Source organism: Lolium rigidum, chromosome 1 (assembly GCF_022539505.1).
Source record: "Lolium rigidum isolate FL_2022 chromosome 1, APGP_CSIRO_Lrig_0.1, whole genome shotgun sequence".
NCBI lineage: Eukaryota > Viridiplantae > Streptophyta > Magnoliopsida > Poales > Poaceae > Lolium > Lolium rigidum.
In genome coordinates, this window is record NC_061508.1 from 250,960,572 (window position 1) to 250,986,146 (window position 25,575).

The following is a 25,575-nucleotide window of genomic DNA, read 5'->3' on the forward strand; positions in this document are numbered from 1 at the left end:
AAGAACCTGATCCAATTCCGACGACTTTGTGTAGAGATATGGTTTATAGGATGTCGTTGGTGTGAATCAATCAACAAATCATTGTGAAAACGATTGTGCGTCGCACTCATGCTTATTGCAAGATAGATATATTCAGTTGAGTCGCTAGCTGGACGTACTTTGATTGAGGCTGCTCAATATTTTTTGGATTTTGCTGCTCGTCGTGTTACTTACAGCTTTTCCTCTTTTCTTTTATTATCGGGATTTGGTGTAAGCATCGTGCACCCCCTTTCTGGCTTTCTTGTATTTTGCTCAACATCACGGCAGACATGCTTCTCATTCTTGGATTGATCAACCACTGTCAGTGATCACCTTTTGTACCTTTTGTAGTTCAATAAGCTGTCGAGCTTTGACATGACATTATTCAACGGTGATCTGGTGCGTAAGTTCAGACATGATTGGCGTACGACACCTACCGCAGGTTGTGAACTGTTCAGTGACTCTTGCTGTTGGATCATGCCGGAATAGGTTTGAAGTCGAGTTGGCAGCCAACAGAAGCGCACAGGTCTTTTAGTTGTGTGGAAAATGAGCCCAAAAGGAGAGATATTTTCGAACAGCAGGGGTCGTCAGTTGTGGCAACTGGGCTTTGCCTATCAGGACGAGGACATGTTGAGCACAGGAGTCATGGATCAAACCTGAAGAGGCAACTACCCTAGCACTGAAATGACATTCCACACAGGGGAACCACATAGCTTCTGCAATTTATAATGTATACTTAAAAGATTGGAGTATATTATCCCGCCCTAACATAAGATCCCAGAAATCCCAAATAGTTCGATTACTAGGTCGATTTTGGGTGGGCTAATAATCCCAAGGGATCGAAACATGGAAATTAGCGCACAAATCATGATGGACAGATATCAATCCCTTCAAAAATCTATCTGTTCACCATACACAATGACAAATATGGTATAGGCAGGTCGTAACAGCCGTGGCAAAACAAGAAGTTTGAGGGACGACCAGAATATACACAGCTCAATCTTACATCACCTACCTATCTCTCGATGCTACACAACGGGCACAGCAAAACAGACCAAGCCGCTACTACTCGAAGCCTCAGAATCACTCATGACCTGGCCAACCCACCTCACCAAGTGGAAAACCAGAACATTTTTGTCCGATTTTTCTAAAACCAGTTGAAACCAAAGCTTTCACCCTCCTCTACTCTGCATTTGATATATTTTTCTGTTTTTATTGCTACGCCTCATCTCTCGGTTTCGCCTTCTCAGTATTGCTTGAGTTGGACTCGTTCATCACAGCACCATCACCCTCTCCTGATGATGCTGTGTCACTACTTTCCGAAGGTGCTGGTGCTGCTGTTTCTGAAATATTAGGATGTGGTGTAGCAAAGTTAGTATGGAAGTATTTTTGCACAGCCTAATAATCATAAGGTCATTATAACCTGCCAAATATGCACTTAAAAGTTTCTCACTGTTCGAAAAATGTCATAAACTCACATATTACTGGCTTTATGCAGAATTTCCCTTTTTATATGATACTGAAACATGTAAATAACTCAATAAACTACAAAACTATATTGCATACCTTGCTGTTCAGATGAGGGAGGTTGCTGCGCATTCCAGGCAGCAATTGCGGATGCAGCCAACTGTTCTTCAGTTACTTTCATGAGTTCCTCGCTGGTGTAAGGCACAGCTGTTTCAGGCTTGACATCTAAAAAATAGTTACTTTCATGAGTTCCTCGCTGGTGTAAGGCACAGCTGTTTCAGGCTTGACATCTAAACAACAGTAAGGCAGTGCCATGGATTCTTAACATCAATGACTTCTGTAGGCTGCTGGAAATCCATCTTTTTAGCTGATTAACTGGTATGAGGAAAATATGGCACCATTTTTCTGACAGATTCAGAGCAACCAGCCTTTTAAAAATCATGGGCCTTAAGCTTCAAGCATGGCACAAACCATGCATGATGAAGAGCAGGGAGAATGCTATCCACTTGATTAAAATATAAGCTTTACAGAAGCTGGTAATTTTTTAGTATTTATATAAAAAAAAGATAAAAGAAGTATGATCAAAACTGTTTTGTTCAACAGTTAGGGAGTGTCAGGGCTCTCGCCCCAGGGGCAAGATAGAAGGATTGTTCTATTCCTCATATGGGGTCATTTTTGTGCAAGGCCTAACAATCGAAACGAAGCAACAAATCATAGATCTTATGTCTCATTGACTCAAGGCACAAACTAAAAATACCTTCCCAATTACACGATAAACTTACTAAACAAGGGATTGAGGATCTTATCCAATAATTGGGAGCTGACATGATATGTTCATATGCTCCCGTACTATCAAAAGCAAATGGTAATGAAGAAACATAACTTGCCAAGAGATCACTGGATCAGATTCAGAACAATGCATACGGGGTCACTAGATCAGATTCAGAACAATGCATACCCCGGGTATTTTTGTTGTTTGACTGACAAGCATGATTTTTAAACATACAGGTTCCGAAAAGAATGCTTTACACAACTTGGGCATCATTTCATTGAAAGAAGTTTTGGATGGATTGGAAAAACTAACCTTGGTTGACAGCAGGTGGTTGGCTGTTATTTGTGGGTGGAGGCCTATAGCTCGTGGACGGTGGATCTTCATCAAGTCCGATTTCTCTTTCAAGGGTGCTCCTGAAATCCCTTGATACATCCTAATTGCATAGGATCAGATTACATTACATAAGAGAATCCTTAGTCACATTGGAGCTAGTAAATCCCGAACCAACCTGTAGCTCCCGAATAGTTGGTTGGAAAGCACGCAAAGTCTTCCCCAAATTCCTAGCCACCTGCAAACAAGCAAGCAAGAGTGACATACTGGCCACTTTTTCATTTATTTCTGATTCCCACTGGTCGCAAAAGAAAAACTTATTTTTCATATAAGTTTATTTTTCTGAAAGCGTTATGGTTACATAGTTTGTATAACAGACGGTATGATCATTTAGACAGGGCAGTACTCCAGGAGGTTGAGAAATCATAAGGCCTCAAACGATGATATCTTTACTGAGAAATTAGTGAACAGCTTATCATACTAAAATGGGAAAATTGGAACCATACCATTAAAAGATCAGATCTTTAGAAAAATACCATCGAAAGTTTTGGACTTAGAAAAATACCACCCAAAAGCTGTTCCGTTGCTGCTTTCTACCATCACCGTTAACTCGCCGTTTCCTTGCTCAAAATAGCGTTTGAGGATATATAACATCACCATTTCCCAGCCGTTCATCTCCAATTTGAGCAGCTGTATTCCATCCCAATTTCCAGCAACATTTCAACACCAAAACTTAGCAGCACTACAGTCGGATATAACAAGACATATGAACACAACTTTCAGCACCACATTGGGATATATAAAAGCATCTGCACCGGGGAGCCCAATATCAATTTTGACCCGCCTCGTACGGATACCAGCCACGGATCCACGGCATCGACCCGCCTCGCTGGCCGCTCTTCTTCCCGCAGGCGCAGCGCATGCGCCACGGGCGGCGTCGAGCGCTTCTCGGTCCGGTTCGTCCCGGTCCGGCGGCCGGTGTCGTACGCGAGGCCATTCGGCATCGTCGTCATCCGCAACGGCCTACGAGGCAGCTCCTCCGCACTAGCGAGGAAGGACGGCGCCAGTGAAGAAGGAGGCGCCAGGCTCACTTCCACGGGGGCGCCTCGACCTTCGCCGCCCCAAAGAGGAAATTGTGCACCCGCCGGCGAAGAAGTGGTAGGAAATGGAGCTCGAAGCCCAGGCGGACTACCGCGGCCACGACGACCCGGAGGACACGCCGGAGCAGCACGGAGCAGCACCTGCTCCGTTTGGAAGGCGGAGATGCAGTCCGCCAAGGACTCCGGCAACTTTGTCGACCTCGTCACCGCTCCTTCTCCACCACCGACGCCAAAAGAGGAGGACTGGGAGTTCTCCGATGACAGTGGCGACAACCTTCAACTGCCTTCAACCGCTAGTTTATTTTTTGTATTCGCCGTCTGTTGTATAAAGTCGCTAGAAATCGAATGAAATCCGCCGTCTTTTGCATTTTCGAATTTTTCATTTTTATTGGGGTCTCCGTTTGAGGTGCGCCGGTGGAAATGCTCTAACAAAAGCAAATTAGCAGCCCCACAGCTAGACATATATAACACATCTTGGACACAAAGTTCAGCAAAAGTAACAGCTAACTGTTTGTACTTTGTCCACGGCATGACGGTTCCATCCTCAAAGATCTGGAATACTCAGCAAGACTAACAGCAGAAGATGCGCGTCGCCTAGTGGTCTCCGTTCGTCCTGGGCAGGGTGAGTTGCGTGCGTGTGGGCTGCGTGTGTTGTGTGCTGGGATGGATTTGGTCTTTCTTTCCCGTATGTAACTTGACCGGTTTGTTTCAGTTGACGTGCAGCTAACGGTGGTGGTAGAAAGTAGTAACGGGGCAAGATTTGGATGGTAGTTTTCTAAGTCCAAAACTTTCGGTGGTATTTTTCTAAAGATCTGATCTTTTAATGGTATGAATCTAATTTTCCCTACTAAAATGAAGGTAGAACCCTGGATAAGCAAGGTTTACCTCTGCAAGACCCTTGGGCCCAAAAACCAGCAAAGCAACCACTCCAATGACCAGAGCTTCAGGGGCTCCAACGCCAAATAAAGAAGCGCAGATACCATTTCTGCGTCTTCTTCTTGTGAGCACTACACTTCGTCACAAAACAAAGATCAGATAAGAACCTAATCGAACCTCGAGATCGATCTGGCGGGTTGAGATAGAAGTACAAATGAATCGAGCCCCGGATAGATAGAATCATAGACTAATAGGGTGCCAACAGCCAAGGACCAAACATATCTGCAGCTAGCTGAATCGAGAGACATCATGAGACAGCCCGCATCAAAAGAAGTTCCCGGGAGTGCAGAACTCATTCAGGAAGCAAGCAAAGGGCTACTCACCGAAGGAAGAAGAGATCATCCGAATCCCGGAGCCAGTCCAGTGGAGGGGAGGAGGGCGATGGCTGCCGTGAGAGACGAACGCCGGAGCGGCCGGGGGAAGCCGGGCGTGGCGGCCCGGCTGCCGGAGAGGCGCCGGGAGGCTGGCATAGCGCACTTGGGCCGAGCAGAGGAAGATGCTGCTCGACATCGGGGCACGGGCGAGTTCGAGATAGGGTTGCAGGTGCAGCCACATGATTATTTAGGCTCACCAACTTACCTGGCACGTGTCCGTCCGTATGGGCATCCGACGGCTGGAAATTCTGCTCTTTAACCGAGAGAAATGCCACTCTGCGTCTTCGCTGCATTTTTAAGTGGCAACTTGCGAAATTTTCGCGTTCTGGGAACGGACGACAAACGCCAGCACAAGGGCATGCACTGAACTGCAACTTTATTTCCACCAGGAGAATGCTGGTTCTTGTACACAATCGCACAGTTTACAAAATACAACTTGCCGGAATTCCATACAACATGTTACAATCATCATCAGGTCTGCAAGAAATGGTACAGAGATATCGTGTTCACCGTATGCACCTTCCTTTCTCGCTAAAAGCGTATGCTGAAACCCTTGTCGGTCTTGGTGACATCCATGCTACCAAACTCATCAATGTCCGAATCTGAATTGCCGTCTCTGAAATTACCCCATTCTTCCGCAGAATCATCGTCGTCGTCGCCCTTCGATGCTGGTACTTGTAATCCAGCAATAGGTACGGGTAAGGGTTCTTCGGTGAAGTAGGGGTCATTCAGCAGGTCAGAAGCACTGGCCCTCTTTGCTGGGTCATAGCAGAGTAGACGCTTTATCATGCTAACCTCAGAAGCAGACCTGTTAGGAAGCGATGCTTCAAGGCCCACAGGCTTCTCAACCTTGTTGAAGAAGATCTTGTTGTAATCGGGTAAATTTGAACAGCCTGGGAAGGACTCTTCTGTGATATTGCCCAGGATCCCGATGATTCTACCAATCTGATCAATATCAGACTGGCCTGGGAATACAGGCTCTAAATTGAGAAGCTCAGCCAAAATGCATCCTAGTGACCACAGGTCGATCTCTTGGCCGTAGTTGGTTGAACCATATAGGAGCTCAGGAGCTCTAAACCACCGTGTTCCAACACAGGAAGTGAAGGCGCCAGATTCTTCATCCCCCATGTCTTCTTCAGCATCATATGAATATGACGCTCTAAATGGATCATCGTCGATGTCTGCTGTGCTGCAAGTGGCAAAACATGAGGTGTTTCCATCCTGAAGGCTCATTCTGTCGACATCTCCATAAGTGGACTTGGCCCGGAGTTGGTCGATCTCATCTAGGTAGTCAGCTGCAGTGAGTCTCTCTGGCTCCTGAGCAGCAGGAATTTCCGGTTCATGAGTTGGCTGTTCCTGAAGAAACCTGGCCTGAGGGAGAACAAAGAGCAAAAGAACTTCTCAAAATCAAACCAACTGATACAAACAAGTGAAAGCAGTACAGAGGTATAGCATACCGCTATACCACAAAAAGACAAACTTGATTAACTACTCCCTCCGTTCACTAATATAAGATGCTTTAGCATTTTGTACATTCATCTAGTTTAATATTTATCTAGTCTACCTTTAGTGTGTAGATTCACTAATTATAGGATGTATCTAGTTCACTTTGAAATGTCTAAACGTATTATATTTGTGAACGGAGGGAGTATATGATATGCCACACGTAGTCTTCATGTGTTCCATCACAAGAAATAAGCCTGCCCCTTAGTAGAGCACTGTTACTGCTATGACAAAATAATTTATTTGTCGTAAAGCCTTCTAATTGAAATTGTGAATATAAAACAGTATGTAAGAACTTAATTAAGAATTCAAAACAATCTTTGGATATAAACACGTGTATATTTCATAGAGTTGTTGACTACTTCAAGGAAAATTCTTTAACAGTATTTAAAATGCTCTTGTTAGTCGTTTATCTAATGCAACTTATTTTGATCATGCATCAGCTCAACTAATGAAACTGAAGATGGTGACCTATAAATAACATATTACCAACTTCCAACACTATAAACCACAGAAAACAACCCATCCACCCGATCCAGCCTAAAACAGGGTCTGGGTGTCCTAATGAAATACGGGAAGTTCTCGACTATACTCATCTAATGGCTGGAGTGAAGCTGATGTGAATAATTAACTATCCTAGAAGGAAGCAAGGTAGGGTCCATTGACAAATAGTCACAACATTTGGCTTCCAAATTGAAAGGTCTGTGCCGTGTACAGGTATGCCTTAGCATAATATCAACCCATAAAGCTAAAGCACACAAAGTAACATCTTAAAAAGTGAAGATGTAATTTAGGAAAATCACATACTAAGTTTCCCTAGTACCTTAAAGGCGAGACCACACCATACATTAACCCATGAAACAGATACCTAGATCTTTAACCTCAGTGCTGATCAATAACTGCTCATAACTTATTTATTTCTTCATTATCAGCCCGATTTTAATTCCAATGGGTATTAACTTCCATGTTGGAGCACAGCCACTTCAACATCCGTAAAAAGCATATAGTTCAGAGGTCTATTTCACAACAATAGATTCCTATGATTTCCAGAACAATAGTTCCAAGCTCTAGATGTAGATGATCCTTCGGTCATCAAATTATTCTGGATGTATACAAATTGCAAATAAAATGGTTCCTTGGCAGTTATATCGCCAAAGAGTTATAGACCACTAGAGCTGCATGTTGGATTGAGCTCCAGCTTAGTTGGAAAAGATAACGTTCAGGGGAGGGGCCACAAACCCAGCTTCCATGCCCCACACCCACCTAACGCCACGGCCGGTGGCACCCAAATCAACAAGTGGTTTTCGTCCCCAGTCACCAGCGCTAGAACTAAAGAGAGGGGAGCAACATCCACCTGTGATAGACTAGTTCAAGCACGGTTCCACCTTGCTTGCCACATCTCATCCAATCTAGGGAGAGCGTTGCAAAACGGAAAGATCGTCACCTACGGTACCGGTGACCGGGTAGTGTCGGTGCGCCGCGAAGGATGCCGGTACACACAGTGACACAGCAATCGACTACACTGACCCTTTGTCGCACCCTGCACCGAGCAGGAGAGGGACATCGCATCTGCTCCAGCAATGGCTTCATCCATTGCCCGTAAGCTTCTTAGGTGCTCTAATTGTGGGTGTGGCTATATCATGTTTATGTTAATGTCTGGAGTCCATTAAATCAAACGCTAAGGTGTTGCAGAAGCAGCTTCTATTTCAGTATAACTATTGAAATCAAAAAAAAAAAAGTTGTATATTTACACAAATCCAATATTCTGTGTCAATTGAGGAAAGATGTCCACCACTAATCATCCACCAACTAGTTTCGACATGCTACTACCGAAAGAGAACCAATTCTCGAGGACTAAATCCATAAAAGAAACTCATTAGCCGAACTGAGAAAAAAGTTTTGAGGAATTTAACCTGGCCAAAGTCGGCGACCTTGAGCACCCCGGCCTCGGAGATGAGCAGGTTTCCGGGCTTGAGGTCGCGGTGCACGAGGCCGACGCGATGGCAGGCGGCGACGCCTTCGATGACCTGCAGCATCCACCGCTTGACCTGGGCGGCCGGGAGGCCGCCGGCGCGCTTCCCGTCGCGCACAACGGCGGCGAGGTCGAGCGGGAGCCACTCGAGGACGAGGACGTCGTCGTCGTGGTCGCCGCCGGGGAAGTGGTCGAGGAGCGCCACTACGTGGGGGGAGGACTCGGATGCGACGGCGAGGAGCGCGTCGGCCTCGCGCTGGGCGCTGACGGCGTCGTGGACCTCCTTGAGGGCGACGGCGGCGCCGTCGGCGCGGCGACGGCCGCGGTAGACGTCGGCGTAGGCGCCGGAGCCGGCGCGCCCGAGGACCTCGTAGCGGGAGGTGACGTCGGGGCGGCCGTGGATGCTCCAGCTCCCGCCTCCGCCGCCGCCGCCGATCGCCATCGGGATAGAGGGGACGGCTGGAGGATTTTTTTTTTCTCTCCCTTCCTTTTGAGAGGAAAGCTGGAAGAGAGGAGTGTGCAGGCCGACTGGGCTTTGATATGTTATCACTGGGCCAAGCGGTGTGCAATGGACCGAGCTACTAGGCTACACGATTCGATTCTTAAAAGAAAAAAAACTTTTTTGCGAAAAAAAAGAAAGAAAAACTAGGCTACCCGATTCTCGACAGAAAAGGAACTCTTCGTACATAAAAGAAACTAAGAAAAGGATATATTTTGGGAGTGACCATTGGACAGATAGCTGTTTCTTAATTTAGAAACAGGCACAGTTTGAAATTAATAAGGAGGTGACAACTGTATAACTCAAAAACCAAAGAAATAAGGAAAAACTGCATGTTTTCAATTACACCGGACAGACACATTTTCAACCTCCTTTTCCTCGGTCCAACATTGAGTTCCAACGGTTCTGTTTTGGATCTAAAATTGAGTTACAACAGGTTGTAGCTAAGAAAGGCCTCATGCACCAACTCGCACGCCATCATCTAAATAACTACTTCCTCCACAACTGTATTTTTAGAACTGGTTTTGAAGCATCCTTACTCTCTGGTATGTATATATAGTAGAGTAGATATAATGGTAGATAGCTAGGTACTGGCATACATGGATACACGGAGTCAATTGGAATCACCTAAATGTCACAAACAAACATTTAGAAAACACATGTCTGACCCATGATCGCACCTTCCCGACGCGCCAACCGAGCTCTTGATCGCAAACCCAGAGGGAGGAAGGATGAAACTTCCGCAGCTTCGCACACAGCACATCGTGGCGGACTATACCTCAAAATACAAACGCACTAGCTACTCTACTCCCAGCTAGAAGAACAGGACATGCACATAGTGTCACGGGTGGACCCAGCTGCAACGGGATCGCGCCCGCGCCTGCGTCGTTCGATAGCTGGCACGGACCTCTAGGACGGTGAAGAGAGGCGGAGCACAGCTGCACCACTCTGGAACAGGTCAGCATGTACACGCGTAGTGAAAAGACTCGCAGCATGTTCATTGTGCCTAAACGATATTGTGAAATTTAATGTCAACAAGCTGGCAGGCTGATATGTTAGAAATTCAGAGATAACGAAATCATGCCTCAGTAAACTTGGACTTGAGAATTCAGATAAAATATTTGGCTTTTAACAAGACATAACTTAATCTTAAGTAATATATATTAGACTTTCAGAGGCAATGTGGCGTATCTCACATTTACAAAATCAAATACCATGTACGTGAGAACCAACCTGAGGTTGGGTGGTTAGGAGGATGGTTGTATCCCCAGCCCACCAGAGTTCAAACCCCAGGTTTGACATTCGTGTGTCTCATAAAAGGCGGAATATTCATTCAGTGGGAGGCGACGTTCCCGTCGACAGCGAGGCGCCTGTGGTGACTTCGTCAATTTCAAGATCCAATCCGCCGGCTCAGTCTTCCGGAGGTTCTCATAGGGTTAGGGTGCGCGTGTGTGCGTTCATAGGGGTGAGTGTATGCGCGTGTATGTGAGCGTCTGCGTTTGTACTGTGTTTCTCAGAAAAAACCATGTACGTTTTAAAAACGTTCTTTGTTGTGGTACATGAAATGGAGAATCTGGAAAACAAAAAATGAAGAATGACCGAAGAAAATAAGATAGCTAAAGCTAAAGTGCGAGAAAATTGCTTAAGATAAAATAATAAAAAACTGATTGACTAAGGCCAAAAAGTTCTCGACATCAACCTTTGATCCTTTCCCTCTAACAAAATGAAGACTAAGGACTAAATTGAAGAAATGAGAAACTCAGAGATGAATAAATGAAAAAGTAAAATGAAGACTGGGATAAAATATAAAATACTAAATTAACTAAAAACGAAGAATGTGAGAACTGATCAACAACAGAGATTGGAGAATACGAACTGATTTGGACAGATTGATAACTGAAGAAAAATAATATTGAACTGAAGAAAGAAATAAATTTGAAACTAAGGACTAAAAAGATAATGATGACTGAAAACTGGCGAAAGAAAATGAAAATTGAAACATATAGAAAATGAGAAACTGAAAAACATCAAAATAAAAATAATGACGATCTAAATAACACTGCAAACTGAAAGACTGAAAATGCCAAAAAAAATCAATGATTGAATTAATGAGAGACTTAAGAAAATGAAATGAGAAACTAAATAAAAAGATTAAAGAAAGAAGAACTAAAAACTGAAAAACATAGGTTAATTAAGATACTAAGTCACTCAAAACTGAGGAACTGAGGAGCATGCATACTGGGGATCAAAAAAAGAAACTGAGAAACTCTTGTTCCCGATAGAACCCGATGCATAACCCACTTAGCAATAATCCTCTTGTTCCCGGTGTGTCTTATTCAATGCTATTTTGGCCTATGTTTGGATGTCATGGAAAAAATTTCCAAGTAGAAGAAATCGATGCTACTTCTTGTGTGAAGATGCTAAACCATTATATATTTGACCAGTTTGAACAACACATCATGGGCAACTTATCGTGACAAATCAGGTGCAACGACTACCCGTACATAAAGTAGTACATGCTCTAACACACGAAAAACATAGAAAGAAAAGAAAGGATGCCATTCTACTTAATGAACACAGGCTATCTGCAAAAAATTGAGCTGAAGAAGCAGGCTCATCTTCAATGCAGGTTCAGTTAAATTCAGAACCGAAATGCTATAAACAATATGACAGTGAAACACAGATCACAAATTCGTATAAAAAATCTTCACGAACCAAAAAATAACTATATAAGAACAAATTCAATCACAAGTTACTACACAGTGTAACACAGGTTCACAAATTCATACGGACCCAGGTACACGGATTCAATTTAACATATGAGAACAGTAGAGGAACATACAGAGACACAAATCGTTACACAAACACACACAAGAAAGGGGAATGGAGAAACGAAACTCTAAGAAGGTGAATCATACTAATTTCCTGGTTAGTCCTCACTTTCTGCACAAACGGAACATCCTGCTATTCCTGCACTGGCCACGACTACCACGAATAACACATCTCTCCCTGTCGAACAAATGAAGGGGGGGGGAGGGGGGGTGGGCAGAGGAAATGGAACCAGAGACGAACCAATCTACACGGCGACGCCCACGGCTTCCGCCCCCACGAGCCACCGCTCTCCCGGGGCGTGCCGCCATGACCTCGCCGGCTCACCCTATCTCAGCTTCCATCTCCCACCTCGAGCAAGTCAAAGAAGAAATGAAACACAACGCTCTATCCCATGGGGAGCTGAAGAAAAGGAGACGAAACACAGAGACTGGGTTAGTTGGTACGCGGCCCAGAGCTAGCCCAAAACATTACACGGATAGAAATGTGATTGTGCACCAATTAAAAAACAACTAGCTGTTAGTTAGGAAAAGTGTATATTTTTACCTCAAAAAAGGATATTTTCTAATCTCCCCGTAGGCTATGGTTAGGGCCCGTGCCCAGCCCCACGAACTCGTGTCGCATTCATGCGTTTGTCGAATCCAGCATAACCCATAAGTATAGAGCCCTTACCAAAAAAACATGCGTGATGAAAGGATGATTAAGCTGCCCGTAGCCCTCTCCCTCTAGTAAGGTGGGACTAAAGTCACTTGCAACAAACTAGTATCCTAACATCCCTTTTTCTAGGAAGTCCCCTACATAGGCATGTCAGTGCTAGCTCCGATGTCAAATGTTAGCATCCTAGATCAAGCTCCACACTATTTATAGGAATTTGTTGGCACATCCAACCCCAGCTCACAAGCGAATACCCCCTTCCTTTTCACCCAAAACTTTGTCCTGCTGAGAGGATGGCTACTCACCCTTATAAGTTACATGTCGCCTCCCTCCCGCTAGTGAGGTGGGACTAAAGTCACTCGCAACGCTAGGTATGCTAACAAATATGTTAGGGGTGGGTCCACTCCTTCTCCTTCCTTTCTTCTCATTATCTCTCCACAAGACCACTCCAACCAAGTCTGATGCCCTTCCCCCTCATCCGCCTACAACATTTCTGCTTTGTCTTCATCCCTGATATCAACCAGCACGTCCATCCTTGTTCTTTGCAGCTGGCACCCTCTCGTCGTGTTTCCATGGACATCCTAGAGGTGTTCTCAAGTTGTATCTCAAAATTCACGGCTTACACCTCGTAAACTCAAGGGAAACGGAGGGGTACTAGGAGGGTGAGTCAATGCTGACTAGAGGTCTAGATCTACCTAGGGGCTCTGGCGGTCTAGATTCATCGTCGGCGATGTTGATCCGGCGAAGTCCATGCTCCAACATAATGTTGCATGATTATTTTTTAAAGTTAAGTGCATTTTTGGTCCCTTATGTCTTGCTGAAGTCTAACTTTGATCCCTCAACTTTCTTTTGGTCTAAACCTGCCCTCAAACTCTTAATTAAGTCTAATTTTGTCCCTGAAAGCGATTTAACGATGGTTAACCGGTGTTTGAATCTCTCCTTTTGCCACCGTGGACAGATTTGGTCCACGTAGGACCATCCCACCTCGAGATCAGTTATGCATTTAGCATTACGAACGTTCGTCAGTGAGATTGTGATCATTATCCGTTTGGCGTGTAGTAACCCTAACTCTTCTCCATCACCTAGCGGCAGCACCTGATACTATGAGGGCGGACAAGACATGCGGAAAAGGTAGAAGCGACGAACATGAGAGGGCTTTTACGTCGGGAAGAAAGGCAGAAGTTATTGAAATGGCGAGAGGACGATTGCACCGAGCAAGAAATGCAGAGGTGACACACATGTGTATTAGGGCAACGGGATTTCTTCTATTTGTGGACCGAGGACAAATGATTCCAGATAGATTAAAACTGACCAATTTTATCAACGATGGCAAAAAGAGTCAAAAATCATTCAACCATCATTAAACCCTGCTTTCAGGGACCAAAATTAGACTTAATTAAGAGTTTGAGGATAGATTTACACCAAAATAGAGTTAACGGACCAAAATTAGACTTTTGCAAGATTTGAAGGACCAAAAGTGTACTTAACCCTTTTTTAAATGCTTCAAACTCATGCTCGTTTTGCATACCGATGCTTTTGCTGATGGAAGAACGTGGCCATCATCTTTGTTTAGGCCTCCATAGCCGATCGTTCTTTATGCTATGCTGCATCTCACTTTTTATGAAGCTAGTCAAAGAGGAGCTCACACACTTCATAAAGATAAAGAGAGAAAAAATGGATAATAAAAGAAAATAGGTTTCATCTAGGTTATAAGAGAAAATTACCCAAAAAATCATAAATGGCTCGATTAATTAGAGAAAATTGAGCAAAAACTACAAACTCCACAACATCATATAGCCAAACTAGGTCTGGCGCGCCACCAATAGAACTGAACACTCGAAAAGTAAACAATACACCCGTCAAAAGCCGATGGAAGAAAGAAAAGGCAAAAAACGAAGAAAAGTGAGCATGTGTCCCTATGAACATAAGAATAGTGACACAGCGTTCTAGTGAGCCCCGAGGCTCGCCTATCGATCAAGACATTCTTTCTGCGGCTCTTTCAATAGTAAGCTCTGGACCTATTTTAGCAGAGCCTATCAGCACTTGGCTAGGTAGACGCCATGATGGATCGGTGTGCAACATCTCATGTATATGTATCGCGGAGTGTCTCTGCCAAGTGGACCAAATGTTGCTACCACACGGGCACTTAGCCACTCTCTAGTGCAACATGCCTTTTTTTGAAAAAGATACGGAGAATCGGCCTCTGCACAGAGAGATGCACACAACCTTTCTTATTCATAACGCAAAAGCCAGCAGTTGAACATGTTTGACCAAGAAAAGAGAACCCGAAGCCATGCATCTCGACATTAATTCCACCATGCGAACACTAACCCTATGATAAAGAACAAAAATGAACTAAAAATACACGCCTCCTAAGCTAAGGTTTCAAGGAGAAAACGCTGCAGGTGCATTGATAATAACGAGTCCAACTATCGATCGATCTCGGAGACTTTTTTTTTCACCCCCAAAGCCACGTTACCTATGGTAGGACTTTCGTTTGGTGGCGTTTTATAAGGAACTATATCACACTCAAAGACTAGAATGCATGAGCATGCAAATCGCCGATGAGGAACACATTTAAGGCATGTTTCATAGTAAAAAAAGAGCTAGATTTCACATAATGAGTACTGGCGCATAGTTTGTTCCCTCTATCCGTAAATAAGTGAACATGATGAATTATGAAGTGGAGTAGAAATATCTTCTTTTTAATATTTCCCACGTTCAGTAAACTACTCCCCGCTGACCAGAGAATCAATTCTTGTTTTAAAGTTCATTGGAACTACATGCTTTTTAACAAATTTTGAAGCTAAATATTTCCTTTTTTATGAAATATGGTACAAATATAGTCATTCACAAATACATACACACAATCACCCCTATAAACGAACTCAATATTCTGCCTTTCTATAGAGATATCAAATGTTAAATCTAAGATTTAAATTCTGATAATGTTAAATCTAAAATTTAAATTCTGATGAGCTGGAGGTGTCACTACCATTTTAACTATCTAACCACATGTTAGATTGATTCTGGGAACTAAACATCTCTATGCGGATCTCTATGTGGATTTGTGGACGGATAGAGAGCAGAGACCGGCCGCTGTCGTGCAATGGAGCGTAAATTGACACAAACCAGTCATCTTCCATCGCCTCTCCAGTCCTTGTTCAGTCGCGGTCGATCGACCGACGTGACAATCTGCGGGCGCGCGCCGATCCCGAGTGGCTGGAACAATCCAAAGGTGTATCTGGTCAGGTCATCGTCAGCCTCGTCAGAGCAATTCCAATAGTGCAGTGGGTCTTGGTTATAAAGTGCAGCTATAGTCGAACTATAATTAACTTGTATAATAGTTGAGCTTTAAGGATTGATAACTTTATGTGTAAAAGGCTACCACACATACTCATAAAGTCTGCTTAGCAATGACGCTGCAGAAGCAGCTCTTGCATGAGAGCCCATCTCTTTTCTCTCTCCACTTCTCTCTCATCCACCTAAGCAAAACAACACTATTTTAATTTTTATAGCATATTTTAATTTTTATAGCCTGCTGAGTCAGCCTTATTGTACTTGCTCTCAGACACACCGACGCCGGCCGGCGACGTCCAAGGATCGATCCGCACGTTCTCATTAAAATTTCTGCAGGAATGAACTCGTTTTGCACGCGCCCATCGTCGGGTCAGTGGGGTGTGACGGCAATGGTTGTGCAGGCACACCGTGGATCTGGGTGTAGCCAAGATTGGCACATGCATGGCGTCTGATGACAGCCACGAAGGACATGCGACGGTTTTGGCGGCACGGCAAAATACCTACTTGGAATCATAGATCCAAAATCTTAGAGCATGCGTGGACGGTCGCGTCCCAAAGCTCTTTTTGATATAGTGCGGTCCAGTACGGTGTCCATCGTTTCAAGCCCATTTCCGTTATATAGGGGATGTTGTGGAGAAGCTGGACATAAAGAAAACCCGCATCGTGAGTGGCGGGTCAGCATCGTTAGCCACATAGGGTTATCGCGCACCCGTCGCCTACCTCTAGCGAACGCAATTTAATTTCCACGTAGCGACGGTGCAGTTTCCTCATACGTGTAGGGAGACATTTTGTCGTGCCTTGTCCTATGTGTCAGCATTAATGCACGCCCCCTTGCCGCCTCCAGCATATAAAACAGGGTGCTCGCTCATCACTCCTCCCACACAACCCTAGCACCACACATCCACAATCCAAGCCGCCACCCAACTTTCTCGACACGCGCTCCATGGCGGGTTTGATTGGCCGCGGTCGCGAGCGCCGTGGCCGTGGCAGGGGTGGGGGCGGCCGGGCTGGATGCTCGTCATCGCCTGAGGAAGACGACTGCCCCTGCAACAAGTACTTCGAGTTCATCATCTTCATCAATGGTGACCCTTCCAGCAAGAAGAAGCTCTCGGACGCGTTCGCTAAATTTCTCACCATCCGGGAGTCGGTCGCGGTGAACCTGTGGGAAGCAGGCTGCAACTTCTGCCGGTGGACCGTGAAGGTCTTGTTTGACGGGAAGGCATTATGTACCTCCTCAACGGCTGGAATAAGTTCGCCCGCGACCACAACGTCGAGGTCGGCTGCTTGTTGAACTTCTTCTACGAAGACGACTGCGAGATGCGCATGCATCAAGGTGTATGGCAAAGAGTCTTGCCGTATCCACTACCACAACGGCTAGGGCGACGATATCGACAACGACGATGACAAACAAGACTAGGGCCAACCTCTAGTATAGGTTTTTTTATGCCCTATATTGGTGTATTCCAAGGTTTTTGGATGTTCTTCGTAGGCCGTTTCAATGTTTTTTTTCATATAAAAGCGACAAATCATCTCCAAAATTATGAATAAAGCGTTAATTTTCAATAGAAAATTATTTGGGGGTCGGGTTTGGGGAACGCGGCTGGAGAGGGACACCTCCCAAGCGCGGCACCAAGGTGCGACGTCCCCCAAACGACCGATATGTCACTTTTACCGGACGGTGTTTGGGGAGCGTGGAGATGCTCTTGATCTTCCTGGCAGAAACTCAACCCACTATTTCTTTCTTTTGGAAAAGGCCTAAGGATGTATTATCTGAAACCAGATCTTACAAGAACAACTTTGAAAAGCACAAGTTTCTCAAAAAGTTCAGCACCATTATTCTTTTGTATCCCTCGACAACGTGTCGTAAGCAAAGCTTAGATAAAAGATGTTGATGACCACGATCTTAAGAGATCTCCGTCCTGGAGAAGCTAGGTCCAAGGTGGGCCAGTAGATAATCCAAACTTCGGCCGCACAGAGATGGAGGATGCAAAACTCGCAGGTTTTCCGATAGAGCCATATATGGGTGAGTTTCATCAGGCGGAGGCAGAACTTGAGTACACCACTAAGCTGCAACATCATTCCGACCATGAAACGCCGCTGCCTTATATAGGCGCTTATCACGCCCGGCCTAATGCCCGATGATGGAGTCCAAACTTCAACACATCAACGTTCCTCTAGGCAAGAATATTGATCTGGTGGAGCGGGCGGAAGGACATTTATTTTCATTGCTGCCAAACTCCGTACACCGGAGACGAACTTGTAGACCATATGGGAACCCGTCATCCGATCCAAGGTTCCTCAACCGTACAACCGCAGCAGTGACCGAGGGGAGGCCATGAGAACCAGGAGCTCAACACACTCTGCAGCTCAGCTCTTCCTAGTTTTCACACATCACCATACAACTTGTGTACTACTCCTTCCATATCGTCTTTAAAGTCTATTATGTGTTTCTAGAAATCTTTGACCATTAATTTACTTAATAAAGTAAAATATTGACACAAATATTATACCATATATTGCATTTATATTAAAAACAACATTTCCCTATTTTCCAACACTCTAATTTTTATGGCATATATTTTAGGCTGTCCATAGTGCTAGTATCTTAGGTAATATATATATCATGCATCCTAGACCCACAAAAATGTTGTGGCATATAATTAAGGAGGAGAGATTGGATTAGAGTACTAGGTGGATACAGTATCATAGCGCACGTTATGAGAAAAGTAAATGCCAAATAAATCTTGTACATTGATTTACATTGGAATTCTACAAAACAATAAATTTAAAAGTTTATAATACTATACTCTATAATATCACCCACTATAAAGATAGAATCATAGACAAGTATCATATGCATGCTACTAGTATACTATGCACTATGACCAGCCTTATATTTCATTAATTAAATTTATTGTCTACATTTTTGTTGAAACATGTAAGACTACACACAATGAAAATATCATAGGTAGTATCATGCATTTCATGCATGCAATGTGGCAGTGCAATTAACAATGAGAGAGAGGATACTTGTAGATACCGTATCATAGCACATACTACTAGAAAAAATTAATGTCAAATAAAATCTTGTACTTATATTTGCATTGAGATTATACAAATCAATTAATAGAAAAAATACCAATATATGATATCATGCATTGTGAAGATAGTGATATGTGGTAGTATCATACGCATGATCCCATAAGATATTATGCGTTGTGACCAGTCTAACAGAGCATGGGGAGTAATACCTTGTGATCCAAGTAAAGAAGAAGAAATACTGCATCGTGCGTTATTGCACCGTGGCGAACGTTTTTGCTTGCTGTCTGTCTAGAGCTCCGCGTCTGACGAGCTCGATTGCAGGCTTGCAGCGGCCAGCGGCACGCGTGTGGCAGCTGGTTGTCCCTTCCCCATGAACATCACCTCATTAACTGAGATCGTAATTACGCCAATGGCTCCCATAATTAACTGGTGGCTTTTAACTTATGGCACCTCATTAACAGGACAGTGCGAGTAACCCCTGCTCCCTTCAGTTAAGCACATCGCAAGCCGTCTGTAGCCCTGAATTTTTCTTCGAGAGAAATAGAATCCCTGTTTTGCATTTGCACGTGCTAACCACAGTCCATATTTATGTACGTAGTATGATTTTATGATTTACTACGTATTAAATTTGCAAAAGGTACTTAAAAGTTCAAATTTGAATTTCCGCGTCAGTTACTGGGCCAGAATTTCCGGTCAAGCCCATGGTGAGCCACTCGCGCGGCCTTCCGCTGGCACATTGCCAGGTACCGCCGCAGTACTTGCTGTCAAAAAAAGTACCGCTGTACCGGTCCAGTCACTTGTTGACTGCAACCGCTTGACCAAATTTTTACTTGGAGAAGTGCTGCAGGGAACTACTTCAGCTTCTAGACGGAAGCACATGGTAACATGTAGATGCTGCTGGAAACAGCATCAAGCTTAAACAACGAAAACAGGCTCCATTACACTAATTTGACCTGACGAGTCTTGATTCGTGCATGACCGTGCTGGGTGATATCACTGCTAGCTGAGCACCCTTTGGTTTCAGATGAGCCGTAAGCCGACCTTTGTTTTTCACTCTAAACATCAACTATGTAAGGGGACAACTACTTCTAGACTAAGTTAAAGAAGGAAGATAAAAAAAATGCAAGCGTCGATACCCAATAACCGAGAATTTAGTTCGTTTTCGAAATATTGTAGTAAGAAAATGCATTTTTACACGAGATGGACAAAAAATCTATAAACAACTCCATCATGTTCCCAAGCCAAAGGACCAATAGTTTACGCGACCTGGAGACCTATACCGTCTATACTAAACGGAAAGAACAAGATGAAATGGTGGTTGTGAGGAGAGTAGGTTTTAGGAGAGGAGCTGGCACCCTTGTTGCAACATTTTATCCATCTCATTGACGTTGTATAACTCTCGCTTTGGCACCCCTTCTATGAAAATTCGACGCACATTGTTGAACGTGTATGTTGTAATGTTAATCTCCATCTGTCTAAAAATAGGTATCTCAACTTTGTATAGATTTAGACAAAAGTGAGATATTTTTAAACGGAGGGGGTATTAGATTTTTAAACTGTGTGGCTGAGTTACCTGCTTCAACGAGCAACACGAGCCTCAGTTGTGTATTGTGACGATACCAGCGCCACTTACCTCTGCACCAATCCAGTTCAGCGGTACATTGTAACGTTGTAACTAGATTTCCAAGTCTTCAGCGTAGACATGTTCTGTCGACCAGCATGCACCTGCGTGTGTCTGTCGTGGCCAGTTCGTTGGGGACTTCTCCTATATACCCTTGGTGAATTAACACGACACAGATTGTCATCCATTGTTCAACTCACCTTTCGAGAGTGCACGCATCCTTGAAGAAAAATAAAGAACAAATATGAGAATTTGTGGAAAGGTGAATTGGTTGCAGCAGCAGTGGTACAGCAGTACCAGATAGGACCGAGATCCCACCGCCACCAGAATCAAAGGTACCATCCAGTGCAACATGGTCCTGACCCTGCAAAAGCACAACTGCACTGCAGCAAAAAAGCCACACTACACACTCAAACTGGGCACACAGTGAAAGGGAAGAGACAAGCGGAGCCACCACAGCGTGCACCAGCAGCGCCCCCTTTCTTCCAAATCTGTCTTCCCTTTATCTCACATCTCCAGTTCCATCACCTGGGTTGAGTAGTACGTACAACTACAACTGGGACTGTATGATCACTCTAGCTATGCACAAATGTAGCAAGGCAACTCTAGATAAAGGTAGTAGGCAATCGAAGGATCCAACCATGTCCAAGAAAGAAGAAATGATCCAGATGAAAAAGCCGACGAATATAGAAGTTGTCTCTGGGTTCGGATTAACTATATATAATGCAGTATACTGGACATGATTAACTATAATGCAACATAGAAGTACTCTAATCAAGCTACTCGCTATTAGTCCAGACCTGATTAACACTTAATTACACTAGGCAAAGATTACTGGCCGGCCAGCCGCCGGCATTACTGGAGTTGTAGCATGGATCAGATGCTCCCTTCCACCTCTATCTGTCTAGGATTCTACTAAGTACTGCTGCAACAAGCCATGATTAACTCGCAGCAGCATGCTGCTATATATGGCAATGTATGTAATATGGAGTCAACTCCACCCGGTCGCGTCGCCGAGGGCCGTGACCCACGGCGTGACCACGAACGTCTCCTCGACGACGTTGAGGAACGGCGACACTCCGGCGCCACCGTCGTCCTCCATTGCCGCGTACCTGCTGGAGCCGCCACCGACCCCAATTGCGGAGTCCAGGAGCTTCTTCAGCTCGTCATCCTCCTCGACCTCCATCTCCACGTCCTTGCTCGCGCCGCCGGCCTCGTCGCACTGGACCTCCTCCTGGTTGCACTCCTCCGCTGAAGGTGAGATCGGGGACGTCGTCGGCGACGCGGACGTCCCGCCCGACGTGGACTGCCCCGGGCTCGGCTCCGCCGCCACCGCCACCGCCACCGCCGTGGCGCCCCCGGGAGCGATGTGTCCATGTTGCTGCTTGTTGCGCGTGGTGCCGGCGAGGGAGTTGCGGTGGATGGGCGCGGGGTGGTTGTGGTCGCCGCCGGTGTAGGTGAGGATGAAGGAGTCCGGGTCGTCGCGGCAGCGCTCCACCATCTTCCGCGCCTCGCAGGCCTTCTCGGTGCTGCACCGGTAGTAGCCGCGCGGGTAGGGGGACCCCTTGATGGGCTTCTGCCCGTACTTGCGCCACGCCCACGGGTCCGCCGACACGCCGTCCGCCGCCACGCGCTTCACCTCTCTCTGCACCGGCGGCCTCTTCCTGCACGTACGCATAACGCATCCGCAGATTAGCCACGGTACATCGGCACGCATGATCGAGCACGAGCATGACGATCGGCAACATTTTATTCGTCTAAAAAACTAAAATTCAGAGTATTAGGGACGTACTTTTTCTGCTTGGATCTTGCTGCCCCCTCGCCGCCGGAGGCTTGCGGGCCAGAGGTCTGCGGCACGGGCGGCGGCGGCGCCGCGTAGTCTTGCTGCATCTGAACCGGCACATCGTTTGTTGCCATGGCTTGCTGATGCTGCTGAAGCGGCAGATGTCCGGCCGGCGGCGGCGCCGCGTAGCCTTGCTGCATCTGAACCGGTACATCGTTTGTTGCCATCGCTTGCTGCTGCTGCTGCTGAAGCGGCAGATGTCCGGCCGGCGGCGGCGCCGCGTAGCCTTGCTGCATCTGAACGGGTACATCGTTTGGTGCCATCGCTTGCTGCTGCTGCTGCTGAAGCGGCAGGTGTGGGGCCAGCGGCGGTGCCGGCGGCCCGAAGAAGGCAATGGAGAGCTCGTCGACGACGGCGGAGTTTCCGTCGTAGGGCAGGTCAGGCAGCGACGTGTTCGCGCCGAACAGCCTGTCACCCGTCGTCAGCTCTTGCGGCGGCGGTGGTGGCGGGTAGAAGGTGGAGAGGGGGTCGTCAGACGACGACGACGGCGGTGGCGAGACGCGGCCGCGTCCGCCGCAGGCGTAGCGCACGACGGCGTTGAGGTCCCAGTCGTTGGTGCCGCCGCTGTGGTAGTACCACCCGGCGTCCCCCTCCATTAGCGCGGCGCGGGGTCGAGTTCTTGGCTATGGAGAAGGGAGGGGCGCGCTGCCGCGCTGACTTTTGGTTCAGTTTATTGTTGAAGGTGCAGGTGCAGGTGGGAGGGGATGGTGGTGGTGGGGATGGGCATTGGATCCGGGCTCGTGCTGTCTGAAAAGGAAGAGAGAGGCAGGCAGGGGCTGGGTTTTATCGGGGGCCGGCCTCATGGTGTCTGGAGGGGTCCCCACTTGACCTTGGGGACATTGTCAAAGGGGTGAGAATGAGAGGGCAGGGTGACAGGAGAATTGTTGATTCTAGGGATATCTTTTTCACCATAGCTGGTCGCCTGGTCCTGGAGGACCAGGAGTACAACAGATGTCAATTTACCATTTTCATTCTTTTACTTCTTTAATAGGAGTATATCTACTCATGAAGGTATTGAGTAGAATGGCATTAGCTAGAATGGATGAGCTGCTGCGTGACGATAACACGAGAGATTTTACCGTCGGTTCGAATATTAAGAGAGCTTCCGCATGACAATAACGCAAGAGATTTGCCGTCAGCTGGAATGACTGAGTTGTTGCATGACGACAATGCGTAAGATTTGCCGCCAACTTGAATGGTTGGGTTGCCGCATGACGACAACACGGTAGATTTGCCATTAGCTGGAATGGCTGAGTTGCCGCATGCCGACAACGCGAGAGATTTGCCGTCAGCTAGAATGGCTAAGTCGCTGTATGACGACAACACGAGAGATTTGCCGTCAGCTAGAATGGCTGAGTTGTCGCATGACGACAACACGAGAGATTTGCCGTCAGCTAGAAAGGTTGAGCTGCCGCATGACGACAACGCGAGAGATTTGCCGTCAGCTAGAATGGATGAGCTGCCGCATGACGACAATGCGAGAGATTTGCCATCGATAGCACTACGTAATTTCCAAATCCAACATATTCGCAGTATGTTGCGGGGATGATGGCGTCATGCGCGATGGCTAGGCCGTTCTTGTCCGACAATGTTGTACCCATTATTTTGCGAGACCATGGGAAAAAGACACGTGGCGACCGCTATGTTGTTGATTTTGCGAAGCTCGTGAACAACTCATAAACTGCACAATGACTCCCGTGAGGCCGGTAGAAAGAAAACCTAGTAATACGTTATAAAAAAATCTCGAGCATAGTGCATAAATGTTTAGCCTTTCTTTCGTTTATTGTGACCTTTCTCTCGAAATTTCCTAAAACCGAAAAAATCACTAGATGGTTAGATGGAGAACTGTGTTAGGTCATGTAATTTTGATTGTGCTCACCGTAAAATTCTTCAATCCAAATCAACCCTCATTTTTTCACACTCCAACTTACAGACATTGTTACAGCAATGGTTTTTTCTTCCTCGGGGATCACGCCCGAAAAGAGTGTCATCAGGCGCCGAATCCAAAAGACCGCGGCTGCAGTGACATCAGCCAAAAAAAACTTTAGCGAGCGTACTGTGCACCGTGAGTAGTAACTGACCAGGGAGCGTGTTTGTTGGTGTTCTCTTTCCAGGGGCAGCCCACACGTTGACCGTCAAGCGACAGTGCGCCGGTGCCGGTGGGTGGAGCCCGCTGGCAGCGAGCCACAGCGACGAGCGTGTGACGGCAGCAGTATATCTCTGGGCTGCACACGCTGACGAGGCCGCTTCTGCTTTTGAGAGAGAACTCACGATCGGACGTTCGTCCCGTTCCGAGATCATCCTCGAAGGCTGTGCTGTGGCGCCGGTCTGGTCTCTCCTGGGCGGACGCCGCTTGGTCGCGGTTCTGTGGCTGGCATGTGGGGCACGCTTGCGTCCTCGCGCGGTGTTGCACGCGCGCGCCGGTGGAGCTACCTCTGAGGACAAATGTCACGTTGGCAGTATACACTGGTTGTGCAATGGCTACCACCACGTCCTTGTTATGTTGGCAAAGCTACAAAATGGACTGCAGTTAAGTATTGTTCCGTGATGGGGTGTAATGTACAAACCAGTCTAGCTAGATGTAAGAGCATCTCCAGCGGACCGATTCAAAACAGTGTCCCAAACGGTTTGTTTGGGTTGGCCCACAGACTAACTTTGGGAGGCGGTTCCACCAGCCAGGCCAGTGCGTTCAGCGGTTAACCCGTTCGATCCGCGCTGATCATTTCTGCTCGTTGGCCACCACACACATCGAATCCACGTAAAAAAAAATTAAAACATGACTCAAAGTGCGATTTTTATTCCAATTCCGTTACATGTTTGAATGAAAAGCAAATGAATTTAAAATGCAAATAGCCTACTCGTCGTCGGTAGGCGGGCTTGATGGCCCAGCTTCGCCGTCGTTCTCAGCGCGAGGCATGCTCTCGCCCGGAGGCCGGTATCGGACGGTATCAGGTGAGGCCGAAGCAGAGGCGGCTTGCTGGATCATCGCGAACCGCCGCCTCATGATGGACTCGGCGTTCATGGCGCGCCGCTCATCTTCACGGCGGGTTTCCTCGGCGAGGGCCCGAGCGTTTAGCTCGAGGAGCCTCTGCCGCTCAGCCTCCATGATGAGCCGTCCAGCCTCCTCTATAGGCAGCCGCTCGCGGGAGACCGCCATGACCCGCTGGAGAAGCTGCTGGTCAGCCTGCTCCAGGGTGCGGGCAGCGTTCCTCTGGTCTTGCGCCAGCCGACAAGACTCGAGTATCGCCGCCTGCTCCGGATCGGCCGCGGGTTGCTGCTCTTCCTCGGCCGCTTCGCGTTCCGCGTCGGCCTCAA

General features: G+C 46.5%; 3 protein-coding genes across 4 annotated transcripts; all 3 read right to left on the reverse strand.

The window, feature by feature from the left end:
• Positions 1–871: 871 nt before the first annotated feature.
• LOC124692629 (sec-independent protein translocase protein TATB, chloroplastic-like) lies at positions 872–5,171 on the reverse strand. Of its 2 annotated transcripts, none has more exons than XM_047226043.1 (6): positions 4,947–5,171; positions 4,573–4,685; positions 2,766–2,825; positions 2,570–2,690; positions 1,585–1,710; positions 872–1,361 (listed from the first exon to the last, which is right to left on the reverse strand). In XM_047226043.1, exons 1-6 carry the CDS (start codon positions 5,131–5,133, stop codon positions 1,237–1,239), a joined length of 732 nt encoding a protein of 243 aa, XP_047081999.1. In that variant the 5' UTR covers positions 5,134–5,171; the 3' UTR covers positions 872–1,236. The 2 variants fall into 2 exon arrangements, with proteins under 2 accessions (XP_047081999.1, XP_047081995.1); XM_047226039.1 differs by having other exon boundaries at positions 4,573–4,694.
• Positions 5,172–5,356: 185 nt separating this feature from the next.
• Positions 5,357–8,929, reverse strand: LOC124692639 (cyclin-dependent kinase F-1-like). The gene is made up of 2 exons (XM_047226053.1): positions 8,414–8,929; positions 5,357–6,368 (listed from the first exon to the last, which is right to left on the reverse strand). The coding sequence occupies exons 1-2, from the start codon at positions 8,912–8,914 to the stop codon at positions 5,529–5,531; spliced, it is 1,341 nt and encodes a 446-aa protein (XP_047082009.1). The 5' UTR covers positions 8,915–8,929; the 3' UTR covers positions 5,357–5,528.
• A 12,479-nt stretch (positions 8,930–21,408) lies between these two features.
• LOC124657458 (probable WRKY transcription factor 27) lies at positions 21,409–22,856 on the reverse strand. The gene is made up of 3 exons (XM_047196012.1): positions 22,553–22,856; positions 22,210–22,381; positions 21,409–22,075 (listed from the first exon to the last, which is right to left on the reverse strand). Exons 1-3 carry the CDS (start codon positions 22,854–22,856, stop codon positions 21,409–21,411), a joined length of 1,143 nt encoding a protein of 380 aa, XP_047051968.1.
• Positions 22,857–25,575: the final 2,719 nt, after the last annotated feature.